The 13,493-nt window shown below is 50.5% G+C and overlaps 1 protein-coding gene across 3 annotated transcripts in view; it reads left to right on the top strand.

Moving 5' to 3' along the window:
* SMURF1 (SMAD specific E3 ubiquitin protein ligase 1) overlaps positions 1 to 12,606 on the top strand; it is a 102,740-nt gene extending 90,134 nt beyond the window's left edge. For 2 of the 3 annotated variants that reach the window (XM_032755935.2, XM_058442955.1), the window contains exons 14-18: positions 1,472 to 1,609; positions 2,844 to 2,964; positions 4,325 to 4,526; positions 6,932 to 7,016; positions 9,356 to 12,606. In XM_032755935.2, coding sequence (XP_032611826.1) covers positions 1,472 to 1,609; positions 2,844 to 2,964; positions 4,325 to 4,526; positions 6,932 to 7,016; positions 9,356 to 9,455 — 646 coding nt within the window. In that variant the 3' untranslated portion in view covers positions 9,456 to 12,606. The remainder of the gene's footprint in view (positions 1 to 1,471; positions 1,610 to 2,843; positions 2,965 to 4,324; positions 4,527 to 6,931; positions 7,017 to 9,355) is intronic. The other variant, XM_032755937.2, reaches the window with a different exon arrangement.
* The last annotated feature ends 887 nt before the right edge of the window (positions 12,607 to 13,493 follow it).

Here is a 13,493-nt window from a genome sequence, read left to right as displayed (position 1 = left end):
TTAACAGGCCACTCCCCAGGCCCGGTGTGGGGTGTGTGTGACACTCAGAGTGTCTCCAGTTAACCTACACAGGGGCCAAGCAAGTATCAAAACAAAATGAACATTTAGTTACCTCTGCTTTAGAATTACTCTAAACACTCTGTTAAGAGCAGCAGGCAGTGACAAGATGAACCGTGACTGTCATGGGTCCTTGCAGATTTCACGGGGACAAAAGATCAGGCTCTGGCAGACGGAGGGAGTGTGGGTGAGTCGGGGTCAGGGCCTCCTGGTTGTGTCCCATGTGTCACGTGCTCCAACTTGAAGAGGGGACTCTGGGGATCAGGTAGAAAATCTTCCACTCAGCTGGGCGCGGTGGCTCATGCCTATTATCCCAGCACTTTGGGAAGCCGAGGTGGGCAGATCACTTGCTCTTTTCACTTGAGGTCAAAGGTTGGAGTTTGAGACCAACCTGGCCAACGTGGTGAAATCCCGTCCCTACTAAAAATAAAAAAATTTTAAAAAGCCAGGTGTGGCACGTGCCTGTAATCCCAGCTACTCGGGAGGCTGAGGCAGGAAAATTGCTTCAACCCAGGAGGCAGAGGTTGCAGTGAGCTGAGATCACACCACTGCACTCCAGCCTGGATGACAGAGTGAGTCTCTGTCTCAAAAAAAGAAAAAAGAAAAAATCTTCCACTCTGCCTAGGCTCAAGAACGATGGCAGACTCAAGACCTAGTTTTCACTTTCGAGTACTTTTGTGTTTGAACTGATGCATTTGGAAAGGCTGCCTCTAAGGGAGGAACAGTATTTTTTTTTTTTTTTTTTTTGAGACGGAGTCTTGCTCTGTCGCCCAGGCTGGAGTGCAGTGGCTCGATCTCGGCTCACTGCAACCTCCACCTCCCAGGTTCAAGCGATTCTCCTGCCTCAGCCTCCTGAGTAGCTGGGACTACAGGCACACGCCACCACACCTGGCTAATTTTTTGTATTTTTAGTAGAGATGGGGTTTCACCATGTTGGCCAGGCTGGTCTCAATCTCCTGACCTCATGATCCGCCCGCCTCGGCCTCCCAAAGTGCCGGGATTACAGGTGTAAGCCGCTGCGCCCGGCCGGGCACGGCATTTTCTTGCCGTAGCTTCACCTCCAGGTCAATTTCCCTTTGACCCTGGTACCTCTTCACATTCCTGCCTTTTGACTCCCACACTGCTTACAAAAGCAGCTGGGTTGTGGTCTCCTGAAATCACAGGATGGTACAGCAACCTGCTGCCCGCCTCCTATGACTGTGGAAGCCAGGAGCCGGGACATCTGGAAACAGAGCTGTGGTCTCCACGTCCTCCAGCACCTGTTGCTGTGCCACCCCCACGCAGGTTCTGTGTCCGCCCGAGGCTGTCCTCTCTTGCAGCCCCGGGTCTGGCAGTCATAAATGTTTTCTGTCCACCTGACAGCCCTGCATGGTGGCAGAGCTCTAACCTACATCCTTCTGTCTTATTTCAACAGCGAGAACGACATCACACCTGTACTGGACCACACCTTCTGCGTGGAACACAACGCCTTTGGGCGGATCCTTCAGCATGAACTGAAACCCAATGGCAGAAATGTGCCGGTCACAGAAGAGAACAAGAAAGAATATGTCCGGTAATGCCACCTGTGGGGGATGGCTGGGTGCCTGGGGCACGGCTGAGCCTCCGGTAATGCCACCTGTGGGGGACGGCCGGGTGCCTGGGGCGTGGCTGAGCCTGCGTTTAGTTGCTGTAGCTCCTTTGCTGTGTGAGGCCTGCGTGTCCCTGATGGCTGGCGCATGTGATCAGATCACATGAACAGAGGCGACTTTCAGAAACCGACAGCTCAGCAGCAGCGTCGGGGATCTGCTTGGAGGGGCCCTGATGGGGCCAGGCCTGGCCTGAGGGACAGAGCCCATGTGGGGAAAGACTTTTCAGTGACCACCTAATTCTGGGTGCAAAGGTTGGGGGGCAAAGGAGAGAGCAGCAGCTTGCAGGGTCTCTCGTGCTCAGTCCAAGGAAGCCACCCTCTCAGTTTTTTTCCACCCCTAACTTGAGGCAAATCTGTGTTCAGGCCTAGGCACTTGTAGCTGAGAACTATGTGGGCACGTCTGTGTGCCACGCTGTCCTGTGCTGTACTTTCAAATGCACTTTTACACATTTAAAAAGTTTTTAAATTTTTACAGGGTCTTGCTATGTTGCCAGGCTGGTCTCAAACCCCTGGCCTCAAGCAATCCTCTTGCCTCCGCCTCCCAAGGGGCTGGGATTGCAGGAGTGAGCCACCATGCCTGGCCAGAACATGCTTTCAAATTGCAGCAATTGATATGACAGATCAGGTTCAATCCTCCTGTTTTCAGGAGCGAGTCGGAATGAATCAGGGCACATGCTGAGTCATTTTTAACGTGATGCCAACGTTTGGTACTACTAGCTGGTGGTGTGTTTGTCTGTCTTGAAGAGATCCCGGGGGCCCCCCAGTGTGTTCCCATGTTCGTCAGACTGTGATATCAGAACCTGCTCACGGGTCGGGTGCGGTGGCTCACGCCTGGAATCCCAACACTTTGGGAGACCGAGGCGGGCGGATCACCTGAGGTCAGGAGCTCGAGACCAGCCTGGCCAACATGGTGAAACCCCATCTCTACTAAAAATACAAAAATTAGCTAGGTGTGGTGGTAGGTGCCTGTAATCCTAGCTACTGGGGAGGGTGAGGCAGAAGAATTGCTTGAACCCAGGAGGCAGAGGTTGCAGTGTGCTGAGATTGAGCCATTGCACTCCAGCCTGGGTGACAGAGTGAGACCCTGTCTCCAAAAAAAACCTGCCCATGGCGGAAAATCCACTTGGTGTTGCATCCAACTTGCGAGTTTTTCTTCCAGGTTGTATGTAAACTGGAGGTTTATGAGAGGAATTGAAGCCCAGTTCTTAGCTCTGCAGAAGGGGTTCAATGAGCTTATCCCTCAACATCTGCTGAAGCCTTTTGACCAGAAGGAACTGGAGGTATGTGCCTGCCGTGTGGAGTCGACCCAGGGCGTTCAGGGGCTCCCCTGTGGCTGGCGTCTGCCTGTTTTAAATCCTTGCTGCAGGGGGCAGCGTGTGCCGTTTTCTAGTAAGCCTAGGAGCTGTTGGCGTTCCCAGACTAGAGCCAGGGCTGGAGCAAGAGTGGGGAGTAGAGGGTGTTCATGCCAGTTGGTAACCGGCGAGATGTCTGCTTGGCGGTCGGAAATCTGACTAATTCCTGGGAAACTGTTCTAGGTGGCTGTGGCTTCCCTTGTTTTCAAGATCTCTAGCAGGGGAGATTGCATAGCCCTCTCCTGTCTTGGGAGAACCAGGTTCTCCCACAACAGCATCTTACTGCTTTTTATTCTGGCTGTTCCTAAACTAGGAACAAGGGGCTACTGTCTTATCTAGTCATACTGCATACACTTGAACACGGTGATTCATTCAGCCCTTATTCATCGCTGGTGCCAAATAGCTCAAGTCTTGTAGATTGTTCTCCAAGTCTTTCTGCTGCCAGTGAGGAGAGCTTGGGAGCCAAGAGCTTGGATGGAGCAGTAGTTCTGGGGTGAACTTTTGTTGTTTTTTTTTTTGAGACAGAGTCTCGCTCTGTTGCCCAGGCTGGAGTGCAGTGGTGCAATCATGGCTCACCACAGCCTCGACCTCCCAGGCTGAAGCCATCCTCCCACCTCAGCCTTCTGAGTAGCTGAGGCTACAGGTGCATATCACCATGCCTGGCTAATTTTTGCATTTGTTGTAGAGACGGGGTTTTGCCATGTTGCCCAGGCTGGTTTTGGAACTCCTGGGCTCAAGTGATCTGCCCAACTTCGGCCTCCACAAAGTGCTGGGACTACAGGCGTGAGCCACTGCACCCAGCAGGGGGTGAACTTTTTAAGCCAGTTGCAGAAACACGCCCCATCGGCCCCAGTCCCACGTAACTCTTGCTGAATTCTCCTCTCTTCAGACTTGAAACTCCACATGTCCTTGAGTGTCCTGGAGAGACCCTGGGACGTGCCTTTATTCATGGTTAGCTCTGTTCAGTGTCACCAGCTGGTTCTTTGATACTCCTCACTGATGCAGAGCAAAAACCCCACTTTAGTTATACGATAACATCCCATCAACAGCTGTGCACTGCAGTCTTTGGGGTTGGAGACCCGCCTGGAGGAGGTGGACGGAAGCATGTGCCACAGGCCTCCTGTTTGTAGCTTTCTTCCCGTCTCAACGTCTGCCTGGTTTATTTAGAAACAGCCGCTGCTTTGCTTGGGAACCGACTTTTCACTGTGGTGTGTCGGGTACCTAGGAAGCGCATCCTGACGTGGGTTTATACATTTTGGAAGTAACTCACCTTTTTGCACCTCCTCAGCTGATCATAGGCGGCCTGGATAAAATAGACTTGAACGACTGGAAGTCGAACACGCGGCTGAAGCACTGTGTGGCCGACAGCAACATCGTGCGGTGGTTCTGGCAAGCGGTGGAGACGTTCGATGAAGAAAGGAGGGCCAGGCTCCTGCAGTTTGTGACTGGGTCCACGCGAGTCCCGCTCCAAGGCTTCAAGGCTTTGCAAGGTGACTGACGTGGAGGCGGGGCTATTCGATGACGCGTCTGTGCGGGCTGTGTTCTGTACTAGGCTGTGGGCAGGAAGAGCTGGAAGGTGGCTGGGAGGTTTTTCTGAGACGTGTGCTAGAAAATGGCACAAGGAATGTTCTCCAGTAGCTAATGCTCTGCCCTGCAGAGGTGGTTACCTGGCAGGGGCCATGTGTGAGCAGGTGTGGGGCCCCGCTGAGCAAAGACTGTGGAGCCACTCCAGGGCACGTGGATTCCCCTTCCTCACTGCTTCCAAAAAGCCAAGAGGGTCTGGCCAGCAGGGGCCTTCAGAGTGTCTGTGAGGCCAGCTTAGCCAAGATCCCGGGGAGGGAGCTATGGGGGAACCGCCCCCAGTCTCAGTGGCTCCAAAGCTTGGAGCTGCACATGAACCCGTTTAGCCACAAACCACACCAAAAGATGATGTCATGCTCGCTCTGTTTAAGCCACTGAGGTCGCTGGAAGTGGGGTGGAATTCTGTGGGAAAGGTGCCCATCTGCCTGTAGGGCAGGCGGCCTAATGTCTCATCTTTTACACTTAGGGTCTGGAGGGGATGTTGCTGGAAGGAGTGAGGTGAGGGGTGTCACCGTACTGAAATTTAGCTGATTGGACTGTAAATGCTGGTAGACACACAGACACAGTGAACACAGAATATTTCCTCTGCCTCGCTAACTAAAGGAGGTTAATTCTATTTCAGTCGGCTTTGGCCATCAGGGCACCTGCATCTTTTCCATTGTGACCTCTGCGTATGGATTTGCTGCTGGAGGCCCAGCATGAATAAAAAGGGGTTTGAGGCTGAGCCCCGCTCGTATCTGGGAGCCTCTGTCTGCTTGACCAGCCTGACCATGACAGCTGCTCCCTGTCATTTACAAAGCCTGTCTCATTCAGTTCTCCCCACAACCCAGAGAGCCTGGCTGATGGGGATTATTAGCCCCATTCCATGGATGAGGAAGCCGAGCCTCACTGAGGTCATGGGATTTATTATCCCCCCAAGGAAAAAAAACAGGAGGTGTGAGTGGGGAGGCAGGGCAGGAATCCAGGCTTCCTGACCAAGTTGCTTTTCTCATGGCGCCATTGTCTTGCCCACAGCAGGTCCATGTGTTAAACGTTCCTGCTTAGAGATAGTCCCTGTCGTCGTAAGGGTCTCATTAGTCCTCCAATAATTGGCTAGACTTTAGCCCTGTATCCCCGAAGTGTCTAGAAGGTGGGTCAGAGGTGACCAGGGTCACAGTCCAGAACAGGGAGTGTTGGTGCTGTGGGAGGGGACTGAATGGTGGTAGGGCCGGGCAGAGTGGCCAGGGCCCTGCAGGAGGTCTCTGAAGGCCCTCACCTGGCCCAGCCTGTCCTGACTCCCCAGGAGGCTGGGGCTTGGAGGGTGTGGCCTGTGAGGGGGAGGAGCCAGCTTCCTGTCCCAGGTCCCCAGGAACCAGGGGCTGCACACTGAGACCCTCTGCCCAACATAAAGATGGTGTCTCTGCTGGTCCCCATTGCTCCTGGATTCCTGTCCTGCCGCTGACCTTGGCCCAGCTTGAAAAGAGTATCTGTGAATACACAGGAGCAAGGGGCAGCAGAGCCAAGGCCCGTGCCCTCTGTGCCCTCCTTTCCCAGCACCCGGCAGCCCTGCCAGCTAGCCGTCTTTGCAGCAGCAGTGGTGGCTGCTGGCCAGCCTGGTGCTCACTTGGGGCTGAGTTTGGAAAGACCTGAGCAAGAAGGGGCCTGGTGCCTCTCCCTGCCCTACAGAACTGGTGGGCAAGTCGTCTATTCCAGAGGGTGGGTACAAATAGCTTTGACCCTCAGGGAGCCTGTGTGGAGCAGGCTCATGGTCAGGGTACACTTTAGGGGGGCCTGAGCAGTCCTTGCTCTGTCCCCTACAATATTCTAAAATGTTGGAATCTTGGCTGAGTGAGGTGGCTCACGCCTGTAATCCCAGCACTCACTTTGTGAGGCCAAGGCAGGTGGATCACCTGAGGTGATCCAGGAGTTCCAGACCAGCCTGGGAAACATGGCAAAACCCCATCTCCACTAAAAATATAACAATTAGCCAGGCGTGGTGGTGTGTACCTGTAATCCCAGCTACTCGGGAGGCTGAGGCAGGAGAATTGCTTGAACCCAGCAGTCAGATGTTGCAGTGAGCCGAGACTGCCCCACTGCACTCCAGCCTGAGCAACAGAGTGAGACCCTGTCTCAAAAAAGTGTCTGAATTTTGTCACTTTGATAGCCATTGCAGGCATGTCCTAAAACCGGGCCTGAGAACCTCACGGCCCTCTCACAGGACAGGCTGCCTGGGTGTGGGGGTGGGAATGTGGTCAGGGCCCTGGCTCCTGGGGGCCGTGTGGCCGGGCCACGGCTGTGCCTCTGAAGTACATTAACTAGAATGTTGTCTTGTAAGGTTCTACAGGCGCGGCAGGGCCCCGGCTGTTCACCATCCACCTGATAGATGCGAACACAGACAACCTTCCGAAGGCCCATACCTGGTAAGCACTGCGGCCAGGAAGTCACGGCATCCTGGGAGCCCCGGAGGATGCCGACGTTCACTTTTTTTTTTTTTTTTTGAGATGGAGTCTCTGCCAAAATATTTTGGTCATCATCAAAACTCAAAAGCCACAGCACCTGACACAGAAGGAGAAATTCTAGAGTTGAATGACAATTCTGAAGCCCTCAAGCAAGAGACATTCCCCCCAATATTATAACACTGTATAGAGCGGCTTTACTGGCCATGTAAAAAAAAATCTGTAGGAGGGCCAATATTATTGCTAAACTTAACATAAATCTTACAGTATATATAACCTAAAATTTAAATACAGATTTTCTCTTGATTTAGTTTTTTGTTTTTGAGACAGTCTTGCTTTGTCACCCAGGCTGGAATGCAGTGGCACAATCTCGGCTCACTGCAACCTCTGCCTCCTGGGTTCAAGCAATTCTCGTGCCTCAGCCTCCCAAGTAGCTGGGATTACAGGCGTGCGCCACCACGCCCGGCTAATTTTTGTATTTTTAGTAGAGACGGGGTTTTGCCATGTTGGCCAGGCTAGTCTGGAACTCCTGGCCTGAGGTGATCCGCCTGCCTCGGCCTCCCAAAGTGCTGAGATTACAGGCGTGAGCCACCAAGCCCGGCCTCATGTTATTTTTTAAAGCTGTTTTCTGATTCGTAGGACTCTGTTTCATTTATGCCAAGTCTCAATGACTGGCAGTAGTGTTTGTGTCAGATGGGACAAGTACTTTGCAGCATGCCACACAAAGGTTGTCAGAGTCTCTTATGAAACTAATTTTGTTATGAGCCATGTAATTAATTAATATTGGTGTTTCAGTGGAGTGTGGCTACCACTCCAGCAGGCTCAAGTCTTCCTCTCTGCCAGGTCTTATGTACACACACCTGTTGGTACGGAAAATTGTATAGTTTTTAGTTTGGATGTATTGGTCTTAACTTTATCTGACATTTCTGGGTCCCCATCTTCTTGGAATCCTTCTTATGACACACGCACCTTGTCTATTGCAAATGTTTTCTTCCTAAATTTTAACTTAAAAACGAGTGTCCATAGTAGATTATTTCCTGTATGGTTTAAAAATACAATCATTTGCGCACACTTTGTCCTGGAACCATCCATTGAGATGAGTAGCCACGTTTCCTTGGGGGAACCAGTTCTAGATGCTGCTGAGATGCCCCATGAGATGATGGAAGGTTCCTGTCTTGGAACCCAAGGATGCGGGGTCAAATGCTAGCTGTGACACCCTCTGACATGTGATTTGGGGCAAGTGACTTCGTATTCTAACTTGGTTTTCCACACTTGTGAAATGGGGTAATGCAGCTGGTCCTGGACCATGGTGGGTGCCAAGGTCCTGCTCCAAGCATGGCTGTGGCATCCATTACGGGAACACAGCATGTTGGCTGCACACCTACTCACAAGGCTTTTTTCCTTTCGTAGTTTAGTGCTTGGAGTTAGATGGATATGGAAAGTATGCTCTGAAGCTCCAGAAAAAAGAATGCCTGCCCCAGAACCCGGCTCTGTGGAGCCAGAACCCGTCCTTAATTGCTTACCCTAGAAAGCCAGGAAGTCACCGTACATCCTCTGGGTCACTATTTTGTATTTTTTGGTTTGCTACGATAGCTTCTTAAAGGATGTCTTTTTCTTTGCACAAATACTGGAAATGAGCTTCCCCCTGGAAATATCGAGTCAAAAGTTTAATATTCATTTCATCTTTTAAGGATTTGTCATCTTATTAGTTTTGAGATCTATTTTGTTTTTGCAGGGAATTTTCCAGACTGCCCCGTTTTGGTCTCAGATCAAGTCCCAGAGGAACAGACAGACACGCAGTATATCATTAGTGGTGACGTTGCCTGACAGCCATTCTGGGTTACAGGGGCTGCCAAAGAGGCATTCCCAGAAATGAATTTCTCCCAAAGACAGACAAACAGAAAACAAGTGGAGAGCTTTGTCCTGATAGAAGCAGTAAATAGTAACTTGGTTATGTTTTGGTTGTGAAGGCCCAAGACTTACTTTACCGTGTGTTGACTGGACCAGTGGCTCCCTGCACATTGGGAGGCCAAGGCAGGAGGTTCACTTGAGGCCAGAAGTTTGAGAGCAGCCTGGGCAACCTAGCGAGATCCTGTCTCTACCAAAAAGCAAAAACAAATTACAAATCTTTGTATTAGAAGCAGAAAAACACAGGGGACATGGAGAACTCATCATCAACCCTGCCCCACCCCCCATTCCTCTCCCCTCCCACTCACATTTCTTGATGCCTGTCCTTGGCCTTGAGGTTGGTCCTAGGGCTGGACTGCCCACACGGTGACTCTCACTCTTTTGTCCTTTTTCAGCTTTAACCGGATCGACATTCCACCATATGAGTCCTATGAGAAGCTCTACGAGAAGCTGCTGACAGCCGTGGAGGAGACCTGCGGGTTTGCTGTGGAGTGAAAAGCAACCAAAGGCAACAGAGTCTAGCTCATGGCCACCAGACCAAAAGCATCCAGCTTCTGTGTGCCTCCTGCAAAGCTGGCAGAGGCCCTGGAATTCCGGATCACCTGAGGGGAAAGGGTTGTCTCTCCTTTCTGTTGGGGGAGGGGGATGGGGGACTTTTGTTGGTGGCTCCCACCCATATATCCCTCCTTTATCATAGTACTCCCACCCACTTCCATCACCCATCCAATAAAATGCAGCCAGGTTTAGCCTTTGGCTTTGGTCACACAGGATATTCTGCTGTGGTTGCAACCCATGTGGTGATAAGGCTCACGGCCCTGAGCTCTTTACGGGAGCATCAACTCACAGTTAGGGGACTGAGCGTGGCTGATTGAGGGTTTGGAACCGGTGGCTATCCCAGCTATTCCATCTCAAAACAGCCTTGAGGCCCCTTTTCAATTTGAGCAGCTGCTAGATCTCTTACCAGAGCTCAGATTCCAGATTTCACATCCCAGCAGCCGGTTCTAGGTAACAGATCAATTTCCAACTGAAAAATAACTATATAATGTATGCTTATTGGAATTCTGCCACAGCAGGAAGCTTGAGTCAAAATGTGTTTCCCCTTTGAAAGGAGAAGGAATTGGAGCAGCTTTTCCTGGAGGCCCAGGATATTTCTTTTCTGGGTATCTTGGCTGAAAATTTTGTTTTACATAGAGAAAAACGATCTTTTAAGGCTCCCTTTTGCTGCACTCTCTGTCCAGTTTGACTTTTTTTTCAGTGAAAACACCATGTCACGGAGTGTAGAAAAGAGCAGACCAAAATCAGCCCTAGAGCCAATCGGTCAGTCCCAAAGCTGTGACCTCTGTGCCACTGTTGTCCATAGAAGAGCATCGACTGTGTCACTTAAAATATTAGTAAACCATGATGCGGCAACTGCTGAGAGCTAAACTAACAAAATTGTGTTATCATAGCTGCTGGCTTGGTGTGAACTCGCTTAAAAGCAATGGTGAAAGGATAACCTCGATGATGTAAATCCACCCAAAGATACTGTTCTACAAAAAGTAGGGTGTGGACGCAAACCTGTGACTGCAGAGTGGGATGACTCCACACTGCCTCACATGGCCCCTTCCCCAGTGGCAGCTGGTGACACTAACGATTGCTACTCGGTTCACTTGCCCAGATGTCTTCGTATGATGAGCAAGGCCAGAAGCAAGCCTAGATTCGAAGTCTCTGACACCATTTCCAGTTTGCGCAAAAGTCAAACAGTATTTTATCTTAAAGTGGCTTGATTTCCAGTAGCCGAACTTGGGCAGAAAACAGCAGCAGCAGCCAATGTTCCTATATGGTTTCTTTGTTGTTGTTTTTGTTTGGGGTGGGGGCAAGTACAGGGTAATTCATGAGCAAGACATTTCACTGCTGTCGAAGTCTCTGGGATCCCACTGTGGGTCTGAGATGGCCTGGGAAGGACCTTGTGGACGACGGTTTTATCTGTTCTTCTTGTCACTGTTAACTTCTGGGCTGCTGAGTTTCTAGAACGGAAGGGCTGCCAAATGAGGTTTGCTGCAGGAGGAAAGTTTAATCTCCTATTCCAAAAGTCCAGGCCAAATGGTGGGCTTAGCCTCTTTGAAAAGTTCTGCCTTGCCCCCCCAGGGGGGCACATCCTGTGTCTCATTCACCATGATGCTTCCTGAGGGTGTTCTAGAAGCCCGTTCCCAGTGGCTCTATCCAGCCTTTCCTTGCATCTTCCTCTTGAAGGTGAGGAAGTGAAAACTACAGACCTCCCCTAGACAGCCCACTCTCTATCATGAGCCTAACCCGCGGGAGGCAGAAGAGACATCCATCCGAGAACTGAAGCGGCCTCCAGGATGAGGTCGGAGGCCCCACCTAATTTTCCTGGTGGTGGTATCCAAAATCTGCAGTAACTAGGAAGGAAACCAGGGTCTCATGGTTTAAAAGACTTTGAAGCAGGAATGTTGCATTTGACGCCTTTAAAACTACCTTTTTGCTGTTGGGAGGAGTCGGGGGCGAGCCTTAGCAGCTGCACCGCCAGCCCCATGCTGGTCAGTGCTGCCCTGCCTCTCGTGCCAGGTGTTGCTTCAGCCCAGAGCCAGAGGGCTGGGTCCCAGGTCCTCCACAGGTGGCCCCGGTGGACACATGCGTTCCTGTCCCGGCCTCAATCTCTGCTTTTCCACTTCTACCTGCGTGTGGGTTTGCCGCCTTGTCATCTGTCGTGTGAGTGTTGCAGACCTTTCCAGAGCTCCGGTTCACTCTTTCCAAACAGGCCTCCCTGTCGGTGGCACTGCACTCCTAGAATCTTCAGTTTCTACGATGGTTTGTTTGGTCCTTTTGAACCACCCCAAAGAACTCAACATGGCAAAGCAAATGGTAAAAGCTTCCCGACTGTTCTACTTTGGGTCTGCGCGAAGCCCACTCACGTGTGATCTCTGTGTTGCCCCTCTCGGTGGTCCCAGGCGATCCAGCCATGCCCCCTGCCCCTCTGCCCAGATGCTTCAGGGGCCCGGCTTTTCAGGCTTGCCCTCACCAGCGGCCGTCAGCCGACACTCAGGGATGTAGCTAACACCACTCCGCCAGTGCTTTTGGTAGGAAGAGCTGAGGCTGCCTGGGAGGCCCGGGGCGACCGGAAAAGGGCTCTCTCAAGTTCTGAAAAGAGAATCTGCCACCAGATCGAATTTCGACCCCTGAGCTTGTTCAGACGTACTGTCCGAATTCAGATTAAGGTGGTCACCCAACCCGAGATGTCAGGAAAGGCCTTCTGCAGAGAAAATGTCCCCCTACCCACCATCTGCAGCCAGGTGTGTGCCGCACGGCAGCCTTCCCGAAACATAGTATGGATTTTAAAAATGTGTTTATTTTTGTTTCTCAACCACTTTATAATGTATTTTTTAATTTATTTTGTAATGTCTCGTTTTGAAGTATTGCTGCTATCCTTGTTATCCTTCCCACTGTTTTTATCGCTGATTTATTTTGTGAAAGTTGTACACTAATGTTCTGTTTTATGTCAAAATCAAAAGTATTTAATGAAATACTAGTTATATTTAACGTGGTTATGGAACCAGCTGGAAACACAAAACAAACAGTGATTGTACAGCAGGCTGGGCCCAGGAGGTCAGGTTCATTTTGTTACATATGCAATAAACTCACGACTTTACATTTTTGGCGTCTGTTATTTTGGTGTGGAAATGAGATTCCAGTGTCTTTGCAAACCCACAAGAAAGGAAGTGTGTAGGCAGCAAGAATACTGGCAAGGGCCTTCCAAGGAAGGACAGTTAAAGATAGAACTGTAAGGGAAACTAATGGCAAGATGGTGGTGGGTTGAAAGTGCTCTATCAATCAGGCAAAAACATGGGATTGAGAAAATTATTTAGAATTTCTTTGCACACTGGTTATCTTTTCGTTTTTTCCTTTTTTTATTTTTATTTTTATTTTTTTGAGATGGAGTTTTGCTCTTGTCGCCCAGGCTGGAGTGCAGTGGCGCAATCTCGGCTCACTGCAACCTCCACCTCCCAGATTCAAGCAATTCTCCTGCCTCAGCCTCCCGAGTAGCTGGGATTACAGGCTTGCACCACCACGCCCGGCTAATTTTGTATTTTTAGTAGAGATGGGGTTTCTCCATGTTGGTCAAGCTGGTCTCAAACTCCCAACCTCAGGTGATCTACCTGCCTTGGCCTTCCAAAGTGCCAGGATTACAGGCGTGAGCTACTGTGCCCAGCCCTTACGTTTTTTAAAAGCTGTAGTAAAAATACTGTCAGCCCTACATACCAGTGGGTTCCACATATATGGATTCAACTGGAAATCAAAAATATTTTTTTGGCTGGGCACGGTCAGGAGCTGGAGATCAGTCCCAGCTTCTTGGGAGGCTGAGGCATAAGAATTGCTTGAACCTGGGAGGTGGAGTTTGCAGTGAGCTGAGATCACACTACTGCACTCCAGCCTAGGCAACACGGTGAGACTGTCTCAAAAAAAAAAAAAAAAAAAAAAGTTTTTTTAAATGGATGGTTGCATCAGAACATGAATAGATTTTTTTCTTTTCATTAA

Source organism: Hylobates moloch, unplaced genomic scaffold (genome assembly GCF_009828535.3).
Source record: "Hylobates moloch isolate HMO894 unplaced genomic scaffold, HMol_V3 SCAFFOLD_1, whole genome shotgun sequence".
Lineage (NCBI taxonomy): Eukaryota > Metazoa > Chordata > Mammalia > Primates > Hylobatidae > Hylobates > Hylobates moloch.
This window is presented reverse-complemented; position numbering and strand designations above follow the sequence as displayed.